This window comes from Clarias gariepinus, chromosome 9 (genome assembly GCF_024256425.1).
Source record: "Clarias gariepinus isolate MV-2021 ecotype Netherlands chromosome 9, CGAR_prim_01v2, whole genome shotgun sequence".
Classification (NCBI taxonomy): domain Eukaryota; kingdom Metazoa; phylum Chordata; class Actinopteri; order Siluriformes; family Clariidae; genus Clarias; species Clarias gariepinus.
In genome coordinates, this window is record NC_071108.1 from 30,654,255 (window position 1) to 30,678,102 (window position 23,848).

At 37.7% G+C, this 23,848-nt stretch overlaps 1 protein-coding gene across 1 annotated transcript; it reads right to left on the bottom strand.

Moving 5' to 3' along the window:
• Positions 1 to 21,313: 21,313 nt before the first annotated feature.
• Positions 21,314 to 22,901, bottom strand: nkx3-1 (NK3 homeobox 1). Its single transcript, XM_053504628.1, has 2 exons — positions 22,648 to 22,901; positions 21,314 to 21,892 (listed from the first exon to the last, which is right to left on the bottom strand). Exons 1-2 carry the CDS (start codon positions 22,826 to 22,828, stop codon positions 21,432 to 21,434), a joined length of 642 nt encoding a protein of 213 aa, XP_053360603.1. The 5' UTR covers positions 22,829 to 22,901; the 3' UTR covers positions 21,314 to 21,431.
• Between the last annotated feature and the right edge of the window lie 947 nt (positions 22,902 to 23,848).

Sequence of the window (23,848 nt, forward strand, 5' to 3'; positions counted from 1 at the left end):
GCCGACCAAAATTACCCCAAGAGCGCAGAGACAACTCATCCGAGAGGCCACAAAAGACCCCAGGACAACATCTAAAGAACTGCAGGCCTCACTTGCCTCAATTAAGGTCAGTGTTCACGACTCCACCATAAGAAAGAGACTGGGCAAAAACGGCCTGCATGGCAGATTTCCAAGGCGCAAACCACTTTTAAGCAAAAAAAAGTCTCAATTTTGCTAAAAAACATCTCAATGATTGCCAAGACTTTTGGGAAAATACCTTGTGGACCCAAAAATAAGTCCTGGGGTCTTTTGAACATCATACCAACAGTAAAATATGGTGGTGGTAGTGTGATGGTCTGGGGTTGTTTTGCTGCTTCAGGACCTGGAAGGCTTGCTGTGATAGATGGAACCATGAATTCTACTGTCTACCAAAAAATCCTGAAGGAGAATGTCCGGCCATCTGTTCGTCAACTCAAGCTGAAGCGATCTTGGGTGCTGCAGCAGGACAATGACCCAAAACACACCAGCAAATCCACCTCTGAATGGCTGAAGAAAAACAAAATGAAGACTTTGGAGTGGCCTAGTCAAAGTCCTGACCTGAATCCTATTGAGATGTTGTGGCATGACCTTAAAAAGGCGGTTCATGCTAGAAAACCCTCAAATAAAGCTGAATTACAACAATTCTGCAAAGATGAGTGGGCCAAAATTCCTCCAGAGCGCTGTAAAAGACTCATTGCAAGTTATAGCAAACGCTTGATTGCAGTTATTGCTGCTAAGGGTGGCCCAACCAGTGATTAAGTTCAGGGGGCAATTACTTTTTTACACAGGGCCATGTAGGTTTGGATTTTTTTTCTCCCTAAATAATAAAAACCATCATTTAAAAACTGCATTTTGTGTTTACTTGTGTTATCTTTGACTAATAGTTAAATGTGTTTGATGATCTGAAACATTTTGTGTGACAAACATGCAAAAGAATAAGAAATCAGGAAGGGGCAAATAGTTTTTCACACCACTGTATATATTGTATATAATATATATAAAACAAACTACAGGGCTATTAGTTGCTTTCTCACCTGCCATGCAGAAGGCCTGGGTTCGATTCCCACCCAGTGCCCAAACCCCAGTCACTGGAAGCAGCGCCGGTCCCAACCCTGGATAGTACGGGAGGGCTGCTTCAGGAAGGGTTTCCGGTGTAAAACCTGTACCAAGTTGTGTGTGGATCTGATGGTCCGCTATGGCAACCACTGACGGGAGCAGCCGAAAGTCAAAGGAAAATCATTTTGCTGTGAACCAACCCATACACCCATCAGCCATAACATTAAAATCCAAAAGATTAAGCCCAGTATTGTGTAGGTTCCCCTTGTGTCACTGGGGCAGCTCTGGCCCCTTGGAGCATGACCTCACAAGCCCTTTGGAGTTATCCTTTGGGGTTTGTGGTTTCCAAGGTGAGTCCTCCATGGATCTGACTTGTTTTTCCAGGACATTCTATAGATGTCCAATTAGATTGAGATTTGGGAGGCCAGTTTAACAACCTTGAATTTATTGCTTGCTAAGTCTCATACACGGCAGGCTGGGGTGCAGTAGGTGTTCTGATACCTTTCTGTCATGGTCAGCATTTAGCTTTTTGTTCGTCTTTTTCTGGGGTATAAGCCCAGACAACCTGGCCTTTGGTCACCACAGGCACAAGTGAGCCCTGGGTACCTATGATTCTGTCAACAGTTTACTGGTATATACTGTATTTGATTATTGATGTTATTTAGCTCACCTAGCGGTGGCGTTAATATTGTGGTTGATCGTTGTATATCAATCACTCACTCATCGTCTATAGCGCTTTATCCTGTATTCAGGGAAGCGGGGACCTGGAGCCTATCCCACTTATACTCACACACTACGGGCAATTTGGGAACACCAATTAGCCTAATCTGCAAGTCTTTGGGAGGAAACCAGAGTACCCAGAGGAAACCCACCAAGCACAGGTAGAACATGCAAACTGCATGCACACTGAGACAGGAATCGAACACGGTCCCTGGATGTGCAAGGCAACAATGCTAACCACTACACCACCGGATATCATAACACACATAATTTATTATACACATATAAATATCGTCTTCTAGTCAACAGAATATGATTTCAATATAAAATATTTAAGTTTGTTCAATAGACAAAAACACATGCCAAACCGGGCCCAAGACAAAGATGGGTTTTAAACAGGACAAGTAGGGCCATAATTTATAAATGGAAAGAATATGACGCAAGGCGGCACGGTGGCTTAGTAGTTAGCACTGTCACCTTGCACCTGTAGGGTCCCGCCTCTGTGTGCATTGAGTTTGCGTGTTTGCATGACGTTTAGTCCGGATACTCCACTTTCCTCTCACAGTCCAAAGACATTAGGCTAATTGGCGTTCCCCAAACTTGAAACATGTTGCTTTCACCATCATACTTTTTGTATTGATTTTTCTCCCATTTCAATATTACAGGCATTTTTTGTGTAAAATCATAATGTATAACTCCAATTACACCTATTTCATTTCCATGCACATGCAGTACAACTGCAATATGTTGAAAATGTGTCAAAGTGGGTGAATTATAGGGCAATTATGGCCACTGCTTCTAGGATAAAGTTACCTAAAGCAGGTTTGTCAGGTTTTTTTTGTAGCCAGTGATACCTTTAACTATTTAAATACAGTATTGAGTTCAGTGAATTATATGGTCGATCAAAAGGTCTCATAGTAAATGGTTGATCATCTATAGAATCATAGTCAAAAAATGTATTTAAAAATCTACATTACAGGAAAAGTTTGAAATAATGGCCTTTAACTTTTGTTAATAGTTCAGAGATTATTTTCTCCCATGCAGAGAAGATTTCCTCCTTTAGTACATTGATTGTTTTGGGCTGATTCCAACAGACCATTTTGGGTCTGAAAAAAAGGAAAATTATCAAATTCCCTAGAAGGCAAAATGCTTATTGATCCAGCGTTCCCATACGCCCCCCCCCCCCCCCCGAATGATTTTTTCCCCCCAAGTTGATGTTATCCACAGACTAACATTAAAGAGATTTGCATTATATCCATTTAATACAAGTAACAAAAAAGTGCTAAAAAAGTAATAAAACTTTCATTCAGTGTGATCTGTGCCACAGTAACTAAATAAAACAGAATCAGAACCTTCAGAACCTTCCATCATGTTTCCGGGCCTCAGTTTGAAAACCTTATCTGAAGATCTAACACAAACAAAAGCAATGTGCAGCACAACCAGTTGAGGGCGCCACAGACCTGAAGGCATGCTGTTTCCATAATCCTTTTACTACTACAAGTCATGGTCTGGGGACCTAAAAAAAAGACAAGATAAGTAATATTGGAATTTATGAACAAGTAATAAGAAATAGCACTACTGACCATGAGTCAAACCTGTAGATGTTCCTCACAGATTTTACTATTTTTGTTTGCTACATAGATAGAAGTTGGGTAGAGAAATAGTGTATATTGTTTTAAATTCAACCAAAATGCAATTATTGTACCCAGTTTTAAACTCTTTCTTGAAGCTAATAATACAAAAATATGCAGTTGGTAATATTATGGAGAAACTCCAAAGCACAGCATCCTCTGTCTTAAAGACCCCCCAAAAAAGGTTTTTTGGTGTCATAGTTTAACAGCATTGATCTGATTTAGATGCAGCCTAGTTATTGATTTTCATAAGTCACTGTACCAAAACTGGTGCTATTCTGACCACATGCATTATTCAGCATGGACAGCAAGTTCAAACAAAGAGCAAAACATGAAATTCTGCGTGAAACTGGGCAGATCTGCAACTGAAATGTTTGACACGATTCCGCAAATTTACGATGATGCTGCAATCCGTCATCCAAGGTGTTTTGAGTGGCATGTGTGCTTCAAAAGCGGGTTCAAAAGTTGGAGATTGGGCAGACCTTCAACATCCTTTGATGAGCTTAACCCGCGTAAATGTCGAAACCATTCATCAACATCTGCATGATGAACTTGGCTGCAACACGGCGGCAGGGTTTTCTGCCACTGTCGGTGTGTCATACAGAACAGTCCAGATAATGTGATGTGACTCACGTTTGTCCTCAGGCTGCTGACCCAGGAGCAAAGGAACATTGCGTTGTAGTCTGACAAGAACCCTGTCAGCGTGCCGTGGATGACCCGTCCTTCATGCCGAGGACCATTACTGGTGAAGAAACTTGGATGCATGGGTACGATCCTGAGATAAAGCATCAGTCTTCACAGTGGAAGAGCCCTTCATCTCCACAACCGAAAAAATCGACATTCCACAACCGACATTCGCGGCGTTGTGCATCAATATTTCTTCCCCAGGGGAAGAAGAGCAATTGCAACTTCTACTGACAGGTTTTAAGACATTTGAGGGAGAACATACGGTGAAAAAACAGAGCTTGTAAACACAGCTAATCTCGAAAACTCAGTTCAAATTTTCAATGTTTTTCCCGCTAAATACAATGATTCGAAGGTCTCTGTAGGATAATTCGGTTTTGCCAACATTGTAGAGTAGTCACATTCAGTATACTTTGTTGAGTAGTATCAACGTGCCTGTTGAATTTATCTGAAAAAAAAACAATTTCTAATTATGCTAATGCTAAGCTAATTAGCTAGCACAACAAATTTCCAAATGGGCTCAGTGGTAACAGCACATACAAAGAGAATAAAACAAACAGCAACAAAACATAAAAAGATATCAGCATATCAGTTAGGACTAATATACAGTATCTCACAAAAGTGAGTACACGCTTTACATTTCAGCAAACCACATTATTAGGCCTATATGTTCTCAAGGGACGATACTATAGAAATAAAACTGGGATATACTTTAGTGTAGTCAATGTGCAGCTTGTAGAGCAGTACAGATTTACTGTCCTCTAACAATAACTCAACATTTAGACTTTATTGTCTAAATAACCGGCTACAAAAATGAGTATCGTTAAAAAATCGTTATCTAGCACAGCCTTTATCCACCTGGGCCTGGACTTCACTTCACCAGCACATGCTTGAGGACGCCCCACAGGTACTCAATAGGGTTCAGATCTGGAGACATACTTGTCCAATGACAATCACATGACCATGAAAAGGACATGTGACTTTGCATGGTTAACAATGTATAGTGGTTATCATTTAGAGTGTACTCACTTTTGTTGCTATTTTTACAATAATGACTGTATGTTGAGGACAGTAAATCTACACTGTTATAAAAGCTGCACATTGACTACTCTAAAACTTATCCAAGTTTCATTTTTATACTATTGTCCTTTGAGAAGTTATACCAAAATGTTTGCTGAAATTAGAGGGTTGCACTTACTTTTGTGAGTGGGTTTATTCAACAAAATACAGTATACCGGTCCCCAGTTCTGGGGTCCTATATTCCCAGGTTCCCATGTGACCAAGGTCCTATAATCCCAGGGTCATATAGTATGTTGGTCTTTATAGGACACAATGGAAAGTTGAAAAAGATGCTTCCTAGCTCCCTATATACATTTTTTCTAGAGACCGCCAAAACCACATAAAATAATAACCATAATACTTTTGTTGTGTGTAAAATAAACTGTTTTATTCAGGAACTGTTTCATCTTGAAACCAGTTGCATTTGTCACAAACAGAATAAGATGGTTAATGTGTGTTAAGAGAAAAACTAACCAGGGAATATAGGAACCTGGGAACACAGGTACGCTCCCATCAGAATGAGCACCACATAACACATATATAAGTACATACATACGTTTTTTCCGCAATCTGTGGTTTCACTTCTCTTATCAAGCCATGTCTGCAGTGTTTTAGGTTAAGAATGTTTTAAGATGTACACAAATTGTAAAAAACTTCACTCTTCACCCTACAAGCTCTGTTTTTTTCGCTGTATGCTCTCCCTTAAACGTATTAAACGTACTTCAGTGAAGACTGTGAAGGCTGTTGCTTCGTCTTAGGCTTGTACCCATACACCCACCCAAGTTTCATCACCGGTAATGTTCCTCAATATCAAGGGCAGAGCTCACAATGGCACAATGTACACAGGATGATGTCTTTTGGCACACTGACTTATGAAGTCGGTGCTCCCTGTGACTGTGCTGCCATCTGTCTGTGTGTTAAACAACTTGTCTGGAAACTTTTTCGATAGCTCAACTTTGGAGCGTTAACTAGGAGTTGAACTAGAAACTAGCTATTCACGTTTGCTTCTGAAAAGAACAGTATATTCGAGCAAGGTTCGCATTTACTTTACGTTTGCCTTTTTTTTAAACCGCTAATCTCTTCACCATGATAACAAGTCTACCTTCTTTCTCTAAGCGGTTCTGTTGAACTACATGTCCTGGAACACGTACACCCTCCCTGTCCACTACAATGTCTTTTTGTTTGTTGTTATTGTTGTTGTTGTTTTCTTTTGTCTGATGAGATGTTTCAGTTGTTTATCTGGGTAGTATATAGTTCGATACTTCCACCTTTACATATATGTGGCCCAGGGCAATCACATTATCAGTACCTCTACTTGGTGTCCTTGAGATACAGATAAACCAGTAAGCGAACCATGATGATGATGATGATGATGATGATAATGTGATAAACGCCCAACTTTTTTGTCACATACTGCTTCTCTTTTAATGTTTCTAAAAGCTGCATAAAATTTAAATTAACAATCTTGTCAGAGATCCATTTTATTTTTTGTTATCTGGTGAAGGTTTTCTGCAAAACTTGTCTGTTTAAACATCGTCTTATCAGTCGTGGTAAATTTGTTACCCTGTCACGGCATATTGGAGCACGAACAATGAGAGTCTTTGTGAAGAAGTTTAGCGTATTGGAGGGGAAAACCAAGAGGTTATGGTGGTCCCACGACCACACTGCGCGTGCAATCTTAATGCCCAATCACACTGCAGGAGACGGAAGGGAAAGATCGTTCTTGCCTACCATAGTGATGTGTACAGGTAGTGAGGGTTGTGATTATGAAAGCAAGTTTATCACTGATTAAAAAAAAAGAAGAAGAAAACTTACAGTACATATTTAAAACATCTGATCAGTCTGTCTCAAAAGTGTAAATGTTAATCAATTGTGTAAATGACAATGTAAAACATTAATTTTGTTACTAGTATTGGTAGTAGTGTTTAGATAACATGTATTTGAACTTCACTTTCTTATGTGCTAGATAACAACAAAATGGTTGGTGTTTGAATGTTACACCTTAAGATTATAGCCGAAATTTCAAAATACTTAAAAAAAAATTAAAGGAACACTTTTTAATCAGAGTATAGCATCAAGTCAGTTAAACTTCCTGGATATTGATCTGGTCAGTTTAGTAGCAGATCAATTTCAGCTGCTTTGGTGTTAATGAAATTAGCAACAGGTCCATTAGTGGGGCAACAATGAGACGACTTCCAGAACAGGAATGGTTTTACAGGTGGAAGCCACTGACATTTCTCCCTCTTTATCTTTTCTGGCTCTCTTTTACTTGTTTTGCATTTGCCTAGGGTCAATGTCAACCAGTATCATGGGACAATACCTGGACCCTACAGTGGTTCCACAAGCGGTCCAACTGCCTCTGGATGGCACATCAATATGTGCCATTGTCTGATGGTTAACTATGATTCCCTCCACAGTCTCAAGAGCATGGAAGAGCTTCCAGGAGAAGGGCAGTTACCCCAATGAGTCCTTAACCCACTAGCTGGACCAATATCTGTTCCTTTGTCCAACAAGAAATAGCATGGACACTGCCAGAGCCCAACAAAATGACCTCCTGCTGTCTCTGACTAAACAATCAGAGTGCCTGACATCCTCTAGGTGGCCCTGTGCTCACTACCCGTCACTATGGAGCTCGGTTGGCATTTGGCACAGAACATTAGAATTGGCAGGTTCACCAGTGGTACCATGTGTTGTGCTTTTTGCTCCCTTAACTACTTGAGTTGACAGATTTGGGGGGAAAAACACACCAGACTGTTATTCCTAGTAACTTGGTGAACCAGGATCAGGAAGTATTTAAAGTAAAGATGTCAAAGCACTTCTGTAAATATCTCTGGATAAGGGCAGCTACTAAATACCATAAATACTGTGAATGTAAATGTGATATGTGACCACATGTTAACATGTGATGCTAATGAATATGAACTCACTAAGTAATAAATAACAAAACAATGTGTAAAAAAAAAACACCAAATAGATAATGTAAAGTAAAAATAAGCAGTCTTCAAATTAACCTTCTAAAACCATTTACATGTGGGTCAAAAAGGAAACTCTGTGGACAGGGAGCCAATCGACCGCAGGGCACAAAGACTACAGGCAATTTGGGAAACCCCAATTAGCCCACCGTAATCTGCATGTCTTTGAACTATGGGAGGAAACCCACCAATCACAGGGAGAACATGAAAACTCCATGCATACAGAGCTGGGAGTCAAACCAGGCTGGGAATCGAGCCCGAACCTTGGAGGTACAATGCGACAAAAAATAATAGTATATTTATTTATTTAGAGGGCCTGGAGCCTATCCCAATGAATTTGGGGTGTGAGGAGAGGTACACCCACACATTCACACTCTCACATAGACATAAATGGGGTAAAAAAACATATGAAAATGAATTTTATGTAACTCGCCGAAGTAAAAATGATTTTTTTTAAAGTGAAAGATTTTTTTTTTTTTTGTGAAAACCGAAACTATAACTTTTTTTTTTTTTTTAAAGAGGATGGGGTTGATTTCCGGAATACCGTATATGATTTGGGATGTTTGTGTAACAGTATTAAGGACATTCCAAACACTATCAGATGATATTCTAAGATATCAATTCAAATATCAGCTTACGTATTGTGTTTTATCCAGACAAAACCAACATACTGACTTTTCATTTACCACTGTTACACCGACATAATGAGATACTGAGATGGAAGGCAAAATTAGAGGGAGTTGCTCCTTTGGAAGACTTTTTTTTTTATTAGAGGTTTTAAGTATCATACTTAGATGAACAGGTGCGACAAAGGTAATTAGAATGCTTGCTTGTGGTTACACCCATCTGCGATTTATCTTATCTGATGATCGTGCATACCACACCAAGAGAGGGAGATACTTAGGTAAATTTGTACTAGCGTCATAATTCATATTAAATTTGTAGGTATTTTATGAGTCAGAGCAGGTTCGATTGATTAATTGCAAACCTCATACGTTATAACCATTAAGCTATTCTTAATTACCTCTCTGAGCTGTCTTGTGCAATTTCTAGTGAAATGGCAATGTTGATGATCCAGATAAATAAATGTTGGAGTATAAAAGAGATACTGAAATGTCACTTAAAAGTACAAATCACCCGATTAAAAAAACAGACTCTACTCTATCCCGTTAAACATGTAACACATACAACATTGATGGTGAAATGACAGTTTCACTCTCTAACAAGACCTTACACTCACTAATAACCCAACCACAGTACAGTACTGGGAAATTAAAGACCAGCAAGCTGGACTGCAGAATTTATCCATCTACATGTAAAGATAAAGTAGGATCTATAAGTGACACAGTTTTCACAATAGATTTGAAATGGAGCAATCAATGTGAATGATATAATACGTAAACCTTCAGCTTTAACTCACTCACTCATCATCTATACCGCTTTATCCTGTATAAAGTGTCATGTGGGTCTTGGAGCCTATCCCAGGTATATTATGGCATAAGGCGGGGTACACCTTGGGTGCCAGTTCATCATACACACACTTGCATGCTCATTCACACACTACGAGCAATTTTGGGAACTAGCCTAATCTGCATGTCTTTGGATTGTGGGAGGAAACCCACCAACACATGATGCAAGGTGGGAATCAATCCCGGATCCTGGAGGTGTAAGGCGACAGTGCTAACCTCTAACCCACTGTGTGGCTGCTTTAATGAATTCCAGACATTTCCTGTATTCACTCTATCATTACAGGCTTAAATAATTGCCCAATTGGCTAATTTTCGTGACCAGGTGTGACCCGTTTTCCTTGTTGTCATGACATTAAGGTCATGATTAAGGAGATAAAAGGACTGGACTTAATGTCAAAGATAGCTCTTCATAGGAACTCTGAAGGTGTTGATGTAAATGAAGAAGGTCATCATTAAACTAAAAAAAAAAACAGGTCAGAGAGACAATGGAAACTTTAGGAGTGGCAAAATCAGTAATTTGGTAGATTCCTAAAATGAATGAATGTACCAGTGAACTCAGCAACGTAGTTGTTAAGACAACTAATGATAATCACATAATGATCACAGAATTTTTTCCGTGGAACCTAAAAAAAAAATTCTAACCAAGTCAACACTCTGGAGGAGGTAGGCGTATCATTGTCAAGCTCTACAGTCAAGATGTGCGTTTTATGAATGTAAATCCAGGCGGTCTACCTCAAGACGCAAACAATGGGTAGCACTCAAGAACAGAAAGGACCGATTAGAGTCGACCACCCTGTTCTTAAACTTGTACCAAAATGAGTGGAAAGAGAATAAAAAAAAACGGCTCATGAACCAAAGCATACTGCATCATCGTAAAACATGGCGGAGACACTGGTCCTGCAAGATCATGTCTGGCTGCTAATAGAACCAAGGGTACTGGTGGTTATTGATGGCGTGTCCGCTAATCGAATAGCAGGATGAGTTGTGAAGTGTATAGAGTTATACGTTCTGGTCAGATTTAGTCAAATGGCGCAAAACTGATCTGACAGCGCCTCACAGTATAGACGAATAATGACTCAGAACGTAAAGGCAAATGCCCCCAAGAGCTACTTAAGGCACTAAATAAAATGTTATTAATTGAAAGTTTAATTAATTCAAAATTTAAGGTCTGAGTCACAGAGGGGCTTCTGGAGGGGGAACATCATTTGGTAAATATATGGTCAACCTGACAATGCCTAACTTCATTGGATCAGCGCACCATCAATCCCTTATTGGCTTAGAGCATCCGGATAGCAACAATACCATGTTTGTTTGATTATTTTCAAATGAGTGATCAAGACTGACTGGCACACTGCAGAATAGAGATAAATTAGCAGCAGTGCTCACCACCACATAAACAGTATTTAGATAAAGGTTATTTTATCAGTTGTTTTTATGAATAAATGTACAAAAATCGTTTCCCGAAATACTAAATTATTTTCAGGCTTTTGTGCAGTGGCACAATTAACTTAATACTACCCATATGAGGGCACAGGGCATTGCCCAAGATTTTGGAAATCATGCTTAACGATTTCTAATTGAATCTGATTTCTTATAGACGTCCCCCACCCTAACTGCCCCCCCCAAAAGGGTTCTTGCTCCCCTGCTTACAAAATCTTAGAATTGCCCCTGCTGAGTCAGTCACCTGACCTCAACCCAACTGAGCAGGCTTTTTACGTACTGAAGACACAAACAAGCTGAAACCGAAGGCAGCTGCAGTAAATTACTGGCAAATATGTAAAAAAAAAAAAAAAATTCGATAGATCAGAATTGTTTCTTTAATTTTCTGATACTGTGTTTACATAAAAAAAAACTTAAAACACGGTATTTTTATGACAGACCACACAAAGTATGGGAATTTAGGAATATACATATGGTTTTAAAGTAAATTGAAGTTAATAACATTAATAAATAAATAAATAAATAAATAAATAAATAGTTTGGTTGTATATTCCTTGTTTGGAATAACTGCATCAAACCAGTCACCCACTGACGTCACATTCTTCATTTGTGATGTTTTTCCAAGGCTTGTATACGGCTGCCTCCTTCAGTTGTTGTTTGCTTTGGGGGTTCTCCTCTTGTGGTGAAATGCTGCTCAACATGGTTAAGGTCTGGAGATTGACTTGGCCAGTCTACAATCTTCCAATTATACCCACTTATGAAGTCCTTCGCTGTGCTTGCAGTGCATTTTGCATCTTTGTATTTCTGCGTTATGAAGTTCCTCTTGACTGAATAAGATTAAACATCTGAATTGATTGTGCTGCTACTATCATGAGTTGCAGCATCAATAAAGATTAGCGAGCCCATGCAATCCCAAGCCATGACACTACCTCCGCTGTGCCTGGATCATAAGCAGATCCTTTCTCTCTCCACACTTTGGTCTTTGGATCACTTTGTTAGAGGTTAATCTCGGTTCCAGAACTTTTGTGGCTCTTTTCTGTATCTCTCTGTGAATTCCAGTCTGGCCCTCTGATTCTTACTGCTGATGAATGGTTTGCATCTTGTGGTTTGTGTTTCTGTATTGCTGCTCTCATTTTAACTTTCGACTATGATACCTTCACCCCTGATTTGCAGAGGTTGCCGATGATGTCACTGATGGGTTTTTTTCTTCACAGCTCTCACAATGTTTCTGTCATTGACTTTTGTTGTTTTTCTAGGCCGACATGTTTGACGTCTGGTTGTTAGCATACCGGGGGGTTCTTCTCTTTTTCAGTACCTTCTAGATCTTTGTACTGTGCATGTCTAAAGCTTGTGGAACGACTCAGATAGTTTTTCTACTCTTTTCTTGGCTTCAAAATGGCTGAGCTTTCTCCCTCCTACAGCTCTATGGTCTTCATGTTGGTCTATCCTTCTTAACAGCCTATTTTTTACCCAGTCAAAAACAAGAGCTATTAATTTGTTCAAATAATCGATCTTGGGCACACCTAGGCAATAACCTAGAAACAACTTCTAGTCACATGTTTCAGTATTTATGATCAGATGACAAATGGATGGGTTCCAGTAAACAATAACATGTTTTTAAAATTGTTTACCACGTCTAGATGGCTATCAGGAAGTGAAATACGAAATGGAGAACCCAAATGAAAGTCTTGTTCCAATACTACCGTATACAGTTGGAGGGCATTGTATACTGTATGCAGTGTAAGGAATTCATTCTGAAGTTGAAATGATTGATTGCTGATGATGATTGAGTGTTATTTTGCTGTATTGATGGTATTGCACAATATCTTTTGTACACATCTCGCCTTAATGATACTGTGTTTTAATTTTCATACGCCCAAGAATAGCCCTAAGGCGTTTCACTGTACTGTAACTTGTGTAATTGTACTTGTGTATAATTCCTATAATGACAACAAATTATTGTGGCAATCATTGATGAGATAGGTTTGAGTGAAGTTTATTTAATTAGTTGCGTTCCTGCTAAATCGATAAAATATTTAACATGGGAAGAATTGTCGCCTCACAGGTGCACGGTTCCTTGTTCAATCCTGAGCTCAGTTTATTGTGCGTGTGGCATTTTCAAATCTGAAAATCATTTATTTCATGGCCAATTTTATTTGTCGAACTTCCATTCCTGTAGTCTGTTCTTGCTCTACACTCACTTTCGGTCTTTTCTCTATATTTTCTTCGAACAAATCTCCTTGTTTTATCCATCTTGTTGAAAGACCCATAGCAAGAACCGGTTAGAAGACATGCAAGTGAATTAGTCAAGATAAAGCTGACAGTATGAGTTGTTCAGCAGTCTGTGAGTGTAGCCCTCATTATCTGGGTCTGCCCTCATGCAATTGGTCACTTGTGATGGGGTGAAAGGTCAGCATGTTTGGGATCATGTCCATGCTTTTCACTGAGAGGTTCAACCAGGGTGCACGCTCACACTTTGGCAAACAAGCAGACGTCTGCTTACCCTCATGTGCATGCCAGTTTGCTGTGTTTAATATCACCCAGTGGTCAGCTGTGGAATTTCTGCGTTCCTCATCACAGCTGGGAGTAGATGAAAAATGAAGTTTTTCAAATGTTTCCTCTTTTAGTGCATGTTGGCCCTTTTAGGTTCTATTGTACAAAGGCAATGAGGCAAACAAAGATCTTGTTAGGTGGGAGGGGAAAAAATGTTTTGATAAAGTATAGCTTTCATAACCTTTCTCTGAGGCATGCACCATTGTATTATGGCGAAGTCTAGCATATAAAGGCATTAGTCTTACAGTATTTCCGTATATGCCAACCATCCAGTGAATGCTTTCATCAACCACCAAAAAGCTCTAATAGCACTAGAACGCTATAGTATATTTATCTATTTATTTGTTTATTTATATTTTTTTTCTTTGATTTGTATGTTTGTTTATTAATAGAAGGGGAAGTCCTGCAAATAAAAAGTAAAATAAAAAAATGATAGATATTCAGATGAAGCAGAAATGTCAAATGAACCTCATGAACCTGTAAAAAAAAAAAAACTGAATTATGTTCAGCATCATACATTTTAAAGACATTAAACATTTTGTTATTTTAACAACAACAACAACAACAACAACAAAATAACATTAATTAAACACCATGATATGTCCCTCATTCAAATTGTTTAAAAAATGTAACATAAATTATTTTAATAAAATTACTATTTAAATAAAATAAAAAATACTAATTTATGCTCAACATGTTATTTAAAAAAAAATTAAAAATAATGGAAAAAAAGTTTGTTAGTTCGTGATGCCTTCATAATAATATTATTTGAAAAATTAATAGCTAGATTGCATTAACTATGCTATTTTTTAAGTAATTAAACTATGGTTTGTGCTTATAGCAAGGTAAGTTTTACATGACTAAGCCTCTTTATGATGCAGTATGGCCTTTCTTGAAATTCAAGTGTTTAAAATGATTATTTTTAAAAAACAAAACACCAAACGAAACACTTAATTATATTTTAGAAAAGGGTAATTTTTTAAGAAGTTGAAGTCTTTCTTCCTACATGGAAAAAATGTTTTTTCTTTAAATCAAGCTCTAATTTGTGTTTGACGCCTTCTTTAAAAAAAAAAAAACTAAACAAAACAATCTTGTCAGCTCTCATTATAAAGTGTTTTCAGGAACTCATTACGTATCCTTTCCCTATCACAGCCCTATCATTAGTCACTTAATAACAAAAGCCAAACTGGTTCTAGGTCATCACCAGTTTTACGGTTTATGATGTAAAAGAGGAGATAATCAAAGGCCTGGCTACGATCAGTCAATTTTGCTCCAATAAACACACCCATTGCGCAAAAGCCTTTTTTGTTGTGCTGAGGTGAGGCATCACTTCATTCTTTCTGAAGCGGTTAATCAGATATCAGGACCTGACTGTCTGCATACTGTCACCAACCCACACATTACTGTCTACTGTACTTAGAGCGTTCAACTTTGCATGCAGATAATTCCAGATTATACCCATATAGAGGTTGACACGTGGCTTCTATACATAACATGTACAAGATCCTACATTAGTTGACATTTTCCTTGAGTTTTGAATCATACTTTCACATGTTTTTCAATGTATCGCGTAAACATGCGTATTTTTTCCCTCTTTTCCAATAGGGGAGTTGTGCTTGTAGGCCTTAAGCTGCCCCACTGTCTAGTCCTTCTGACCTGCTCCTACACATATCATAGTGTTTACAGGATTCTGTCATCATTCCTCAGTCTGAACATGCACACTGTCTCTCCTGCTACTGGTCTCACCCACATCCTTACACATAATCATCTCTGACCGAGAAATAATACATAACATCACATTAACAACTTTCTTTTTTTTCCCCCCTTTTATTTCTTTCTTTTTTTTTTTTTTTAAACCCAATATCTTGCATAATTATTCACCCTCTCAGACGTTTCGACACCTCATTGGGTAGTGTTACAACTTCACTGGGATTAAACTGTATGAATTTACACAAAAGAGCCCATAATATTGGAGTGTTATAAAACCACAACAGGAGATCTGGACTAACCAGTTGCTATCATAATTATTTTAATAAGGTCATTCATGCGCAGTTAAAATGCCATGTATATCATACATGTCATAATAACTGCACTTAACTTATTGATGTTGCTGAAGAACATGAAAAACTGAATAGAAATCAAAACAAATCTGAGGCAAAGAGCTAGAAGAATATCAATAAGAGATTTCTTTTTTCTTTTTTTTTTACTGAAAATTTAAGGGGTGGCTTTGATTTTGGGATTCACGGATTATCGGATTATCGGACTCAAAACTGAAATGTCTCAAAATTAATAACATTGGAAACAAAACAAAATTAGAAAAAAAATCAGTTAATTCCCACTTGGAATTTGAGTCCACTCGAAAAGGTCCACTTGATTTAAACAGGAGCCGAAGCCTCTTTAGCCATGACTCGGACTCTGCTAATCCTTTAATGATGGAGCCAAAGTGGCTGAGATGCCATCAGTTGGAGGTGGCAGTTTTAATCTTGTTTGGGGTTAAACTCAAGACTCCAGCAACTCCTCCCCTTCAGGATCTGTCGCAAACAACATTATGGGGAAAAATAATTTGTCTTCATACTGTATGTCACAAATTGTAAACATACATTATGCAGGGACAATAGTGGAACAGTCTGTGAAGTGCCATTAGGTGTCCTGGACTAAAAGGTTTGCATTTGTTTGCCCGTAAATACAATTCAGGATGATTAATGTTTTTGAGGATTGACAGAATGGGCTGATATACTGAATACCCCTAAGAGAAATACCAGCTGTCCTTTCTGTCTCTCTTGGTTCCCGGTTTGGTGCAACATAGAAGTCTCTAGGTTTGAATATACGTCAGTAAATTGCACCAACTGCCACTGATACAAAGGTGAGCATTAGTGTTATGATACATTTTAAGCCAGACTTCCTTGTATTTCTAAGGTAGTCTTGAGGAATAGTTCTTCAGGAATGGCGAAGAACTATTTGACTCTCATTTTCAGTTCAGGTTCTGTACCCGAGCAGTTTCAGAGGAATGCTTTTGTGTTTGTTAAGCCACTCAGTAACCTTTAAATCTTTCAGACATTATTAACCTAAAGCATGAAACAATGAGAAACAGATGCAGATGACAGATGCAGATGATCAGGCCGGAAGTCAGTGATTAGTATACTGGTGATGCTAATTGCTGAGTGGGTAGAACAGATGAGAGGGGAAATGGGGTTGCTGCTGGAACCAAGAACAGAGCATTTAAATGATAACTTCTTCTTATTTATTATTTATTTTTCTCAGACATTCGGTAGAACAAAGCATTTAGGCTTTGCTTATCCCTAGAGTTTAACACTTAATATATTTTAGAGCAAAACTGAAACTGAACCAAAACACAGTCAGACTTTACTATTCTGTCTGTATGCCAGTAATTAGACACACTGATCACCAGATTAGTTAGGTCTTTCTTATCCACTTCTAATCAATCCAGGCCTACTTACCACCATAAACAAGTTATCACAATATTGCATCACCAAAACAAGGATCTTTCTTTTAGGCAATAAGTATTAAAAAAATAACATGCATAACCGGCGAATATTTCTTTCAACACTTTAAAAAGATCTTATCATAATCATACCAACATTACAACTGTCTGACTTGTGCATAATTCTATCGACATTATCGCTGTGTGTGTTTGCGTGAGACAGGAGCCTGGATGGCAAACAGGTATGAAGAGGTGAAGAGGTGTTAGGTGAGTTTTTCTTTTTCTTTTTTTTTTTTTGCTCAGAATAACCTGTTCTACAGTAAGACACTGCAAGAAGACACTGTAATTATAGCAGAATGAACTATATTTCACATAGACCCTGGTCCGCAATAACCATCCAAGGATGACAGAAATGTCAATTAAGGAAAAACATGTATACACCCCCCCCCCCCCCAAAAAAAAAAAAAAAGATTCCAAGAAAGTTTACGCAACCCATCATGTGACCTGCCTTTTTACTTTTTCTATTCTACTGCATCTCAATATTAAGGATCTCAAACACAAAAACAATCCCAGACTACAACTGGTTCTTCAAAACCTGCTTGACATTATATAATGGGAGTCATAGCTATACGTCTATTTATTTAAACTGTTATCTTGATCGATGGTTGATACACACTCACACACTACAGGAAATGCCAATCCCTACCTGTCTGGTTGTGGAGAAAACCAGAGTACCCAGAGGATCCCGCCAAGCACAGGGGGGAACATGCAAACTCACTCACACTCACACACGCACACACACGCACACACACACACAAACTCTTGATGGAAAGAGAAAGAGACTGATAAGGAAATGAATGTCTGTTTCTGTCGTAAGATAAGTGGATAACAAGTAATAATTAATGTTCCCTATTTTAATTGAAACTAAATAATTATAAATAGATAAAACGCTATAAAAATAATAAACATCTTTGTAGATGTTTCCTGTTTCTGAAAAATTACCTGCCTGAACAAAAAAAAAAAATCACATTCAGTATCGATTTCATTCATTCGATTTTATTCAATCATATTGAGCTTTGAGTCTTTGATAACTGGTTATTCAGTACATTCAGGTCATCTGCTGATTGAGTCTAGACTTGACCTGCTGATTAAAACACTCTGGAATAGGGTCAATCTGGTGTGTGTGTGTGTGTGTGTGTGTGTGTGTGTGTGTGTGTAAATGCTCTTACTTTCACTATTAAAAATAGCTGTGGTAATTATTGTGGTATTTTTTTTTTTTTACCATGCAACTTCCCCCAGAGTATAAGTGATCTCCATTGATGATGTTTTTTCTGGTCACATTTCTTTCACAAAGTGGACAGTTCAGCACTATTCTTCCAGGTTTTGATAATGTGTTGAAAGGTTCTGAACCCATTAATGTGATGAAGCTTGATCATTTTTGGCCTCTTTTTTGGCCAGGCAGTGACATTGACATGTCAGTGATCCTAAAGGTTGTGGTAAGATTGTATTATATCAGGCACCTCAAGGTTGAAACAAACATCCAGCAACTAATAATAATGCTATAACCAGAAACTGTCCCTGATTTTTTAAAACGTCGATAAAAATGGTGATTTTAAGCATGGTGAATGTAAATTTGGGTGCATTAAATATATAAATGCATGTTGCTTTAATAATTGGTTTATATAACATAAATGAAAACAAAAAATAAATACAATAAAAACACAATGCACAGCTCTATGTATTTTTTCCCAGATGGCCAAAACACCGTATTTGTGCTGATTTTATTTGTTTATGGTATACATATATTATAGAAAATGTGTGTGCCAAAAAAGCTGCTTCTGAAGCTTATGCAGTGGAAGTTGCAATTGGAAGCAACTAATCAGGCTTCCCTAAAATTATCAAATATTTGGAGAGATGATTTTATATGTGCCCCAAAAATGCCCCATTTTTCAGTATTATACTGTCTCACTTCTAACAATAATCATTTAAAATGCAATGCAATTATTCATGTTCATGCAATTATTATGTTTTAGTATTGATACAATTTTCTGTTAGCTTCTAGAAGCATATGACCTAAAAAAAATTATTGATTAAATTAAAGCATTCTGTGCAAAATTAAGGATTTTTTCCCAACATAAATCTGTATTGCCTGTAACCATATAAAATTCATGTTGAAATTCAATATCTTAACAATTTAGCTTTTTAGAAAAATATACCTTTTTGGTTCTTTTCATGTGAAATCTAAATTAACATTTCATCTGAATGACAATTAAGGTCATTAAAAGATTTGAATTCAAAATTCAAAGTTACGGACACTACATAAAAGGGCATAAAATTGTATTCAGCAAATGTGTTTCTTTTTATCTGTTAAAAATATAAATGTGCATGCATATTTACAAAAACAAATCATGGATCGGGAGATAAGAAGCATTAAGCATTATGAAAAACAATGTTATATGATCCTATCTGAAAACTCACTTTTTTAGCTAGGTGAGAAACGTTTTAGCACCAGTACCATGTTTTGGCTGAGAACATAATGCACCAACTCCTTAGAAGTGACAAGCACATGGACTGCATTCCTGAGAGAGCTTTGGAGCCAGGCCAAGTGGGTGGCATTCCATCCTTCACCTAGTCCCTTACAGAGAACCACCATCTCTCTGCCCCCAGCTTATCTTGCAAAACGAAAGCACCGTCACCGCACAGATTCTTGTTATTAAGTGGCATGAAAGCTGAGATGGAAATTATGTTGCTGCCCTAGTTCGGTAGGTCTGCTCATTGTTCTTCCTGTTAGCCAAATTAATCAAAATGTGTGTATCAAGATCACAATTCCTTATTTGTAATTTGATTCTGTATTTGTGGGTAGCACGTGTTGTTCATGTTCTACCTCCAAACCATCAGATACACACAGTCAAGACCAAAAGAGACATGCTGGTGTTGTCATCCTTGATGAATTACCTGCACTGGAGCAGTTATTCATACTTGTAATAGTTCTTTACCATGTATCCTCTTCTCATTAATATTTGAAGTGTGTTTATGTTTTAGACACTTAGAACGACTTAATGAGGTCCTTAAAAGGAGTCCAGTGACTGATTCATGCTTTCTCCCAGAGATCCTAAATAATTGATCAATCGTATGCAAATTTTACATCATGATCGAGTTAAGCTTATTAAACATTAAACACCCACAATTGTTATATGTTTATTAGACATCACCTCCACGTAACAAATAAGGTCATCTGTTTAGCTGTGACCAGGTTTCTACATCACCTATATCGCTCTGAGCATGTGCACGACCAATCCAGTCTGTCAAGTACATAACAATGCAAAATTTGACCAAAGTTGAACTGGATGATATGGGTGCTCATGATTGCTATCTGTTGCAGCAATCTTAAACCTGTGTGTTTAGAAAGCCCACATGCTTCAGCCAAAGCGCCCATATCAGCTCTTATCAGCCTGCACGGTTGGGGACTATTACAAAGCTTTAAGCTTAGTCTGACTCATTGTTTAATGGAGGATGAGATGGAAATGGAATGAGTTATACTTTTGTAAAGGCATATCCACCTTGGGAAAGTATTCTAAGAGTTATTTATATATTTATTTTTGTCAAGTCTGATGACATGACAGGTTGTACTGATAGGAAGTGAACGAGCAATTTATATATATATATATATATATATATATATATATATATATATATATATATATATATATATATATACTTTTAATACTTTTAAGACTCAGCTAAATGGATCTTTAAAACACTGTCATTTTCTTTAAGTTGCATGTAAACGTAGATGTTTGTTATGCTTATAAGTATATTACTTACCATTTATAAAAGGAGAGTAGTGATAAGTGGCATAGGGGGAAAAAAAAGGTCACATCACTTTACGCAAGACTTTCACCAGGTGTGTAAGTAACCTTGTGCAGGTCTATTTTCACTCACTCACATGCGCGCACACACACACGCACACACACACACACATATATATAGTCTAATAATAATCAAGGTTCATATCAGCTTAATAGATCTTTAAAGCACTTTTACTTTAAACCTAGAGGTTTGTTGTGCTTATATGAGTATATCACTGACCATTCATAAAAGTAGAGTACCAATGGTCATTTTACACAAGACTCTCACCAGGTGTGTTTGCAATCTTGTGCAGTTCAATTTTTTACACATTTCAATGTATTTCTTTCTAATATTAATTATTGCCACTGTGCCAGTAATAAGAATAATAAAACCTAGTGCTTAAGAATAATATACCAGAGATTAAAAAACAAAAGCATAAGTTTATTTTTGAATACAAAGCTGTACAAGACAATAAAACACATTTGATTTTTTTTCTTTTTCTTTTTTAATTTAAAGCCTCCCTTCCTCTGTGTCCCGGTCACCACACCGTGGGCCTCCACGCACCACCCAGTCCCTGTGGATTATAAACGCACGGCCGGTACGGATAGCACGTGTACATGGTGGCGAGCAGTGACGCTCTGAGCAAGTCCTCTTCCACTGTGGCGGCGGCGGCGAGCGCAGCGTTTCCCTCCGAGCCCTTGCGGTAACAATCCAGCTGCTGCCTCCGCTTGGTTTTGTATCGCCGGTTCTGGAACCAGATCTTCACCTGGGTCTCGGTGAGGTGCAGCGCGGCGGCCAGGTGCGCGCGCTCCGGCGCGGACAGGTACCGCTGGCGGCTGAACTTCTTCTCCAGCTCGAGCACCTGCAGGTGCGTGAAGGCGGCGCGCGAGCGCTTCTGCTTCTGAGACAGAGTCTGCGCGTGGTGGTTCGGCGTCGGCTCGTCGGCGTCGGTGGTCGCGTCTGTCGGAGAGTTTGTCCTTTCCGAATCATCAGGTGAAGCTGTAAAAAGGTAACAGAACAAAATAATGTCATTAGAGAATTAGGCTAATTTCAAGGCATTCGAGTGTCGTGTTTGAAGCACTACTTCAAAGGAAACCCAGGTTTTAAGGTTACCACAGTGGGAACAATGATTCTAACTACACAATGTATTATTATTTATTTATTTTTTTTTACTAATAAATGTTACTTAAAGTTACCACAAGTGAAACAATGACTCTAACTACACAATGTATTTTTTTGTTACTAATAAATGTTACTTAAAGTTACCACAGTGGGAACAATGACTCTAACTACACAATGTATTTTATTATTATTTATTTTTTTTTTTTACTAATAAATGTTACTTAAAGTTACCACAGTGGGAACAATGACTCTAACTACACAATGTATTTTATTATTATTTGTTTTTTTTACTAATAAATGTTACTTAAAGTTACCAAAAAGAGAACAATGACTCTAACTACACAATGTATTTTTTTGTTACTAATAAATGTTACTTAAAGTTACCACAGAGAGAACAATGACTAACTACACAATCTATCATTTTGTTACTAATAAATGCTACATAAAGTTACCACAGTGGGAACAATTATTCTAACTACACAATGTATATTTTTTGATACTAATAAATGTTACTTAAAGTTACCACAGCGGCAAAAATAACTTTAGCTACTTTGTTATTCACTAATGTTACTTATACAGTACGTCAGAAATCGTATTTTATCAACATTTCCATAATATGCCAACTGACTCACCAGGTCTGGAGGCTAACGCGGCTATGAGCAGAGCGTCGTGGCTCTCTCCCCCGTCTCTACAGCACCGTGTGTCGGTCTGACTTTCAGCTCCACCGCCACTCGTCTCATCTCCCTTCTCTTCCCTCAGAGACAGAATGTCTTCAATAAAGAAGGAAGTCAGCTGCCTGTTGGAGGACGCCATGTCGACTGACAGGAACCACGCAGGCACTGCAGGTGAACCTTAGTCCTGAGAGCAGTGTGTGTGTGTGTGCAGTGGAGCAGGGATGTCACAGTGTCTCCTTTTTACTCTCACTGGAATCTCTTCACTTATAGAGCTGACTCCCAGCATGACGTCACGAGGTGCATGATGGCAAAACCAGATTTCACTTCAGTCTCTTTCACTTTCTTTAAATTAGACAGACAGACAGACAGACAGATAGATAGATAGATAGCACTATACCTGCAGACTGATTAAGAATGTAAGAAAGTATATCAAAGTTACATATAGTTTCTAAAGAAACAATATATTTTGGATAAAAGGTCTTAATCAGTGTGCAAGTAAAGTGCTCTCTATCTATCTATCTATCTATCTATCTATCTATCTATCTATCTATCTATCTATCTATCTATCTATCACTCTTTATTTTCTGGCTTTAGAAAAACAGCAGTGCATAGAATATCACTGTTTAGAGAAGTTAATTATTATTATTATTATTATTATTATTGTTGTTGTTATTATTATTATTATTATTATTATTATTATTATTATTATTATTATTATATTGTTATTATCCAGTTTATTAGTGTTCCAGTGTTAGGTGTTTGTTCTGATGCAATGGCATACAATGAAAGTCTGGCACAATTTGCAATTTGTATGAATTTGGTATTTCTGAATTATTTCATAATAAATTTTCAGATTAAAAATCTGAATGTTATAGGCTCAAGTTAGCTGGATGTTAATCATTTTTCTTATTTGTTTAAAATAACACAGTCACTATATTGCCATTTGTACAAATTGTTCATGATGTCAAGCAAACATGTAATAAATAGATAGCCTAATTACAACTAATGTGTAAATATAATATAATGACTCTTGATTGAACCACTCCTGTGACGTAATCTTCAGGTGTTTCTCATTTACGTTATTCCTCCTCTTCAGGGTCACCCAGTGAGAAGCTGACGAGATTTATTACGAAACTGGAGATGAGGACTCTCCTGCCGT

Excerpts from the sequence above, each read along its gene's own strand:
- nkx3-1 (XM_053504628.1), bottom strand. The coding sequence starts at position 22,828 with ATGGCGTCCTCCAACAGGCAGCTGACTTCCTTCTTTATTGAAGACATT. Across the intron at positions 21,893-22,647 it reads CGCGTTAGCCTCCAGACCTG|CTTCACCTGATGATTCGGAA; the intron begins GTGAGTCAGTTG and ends ACCTTTTTACAG.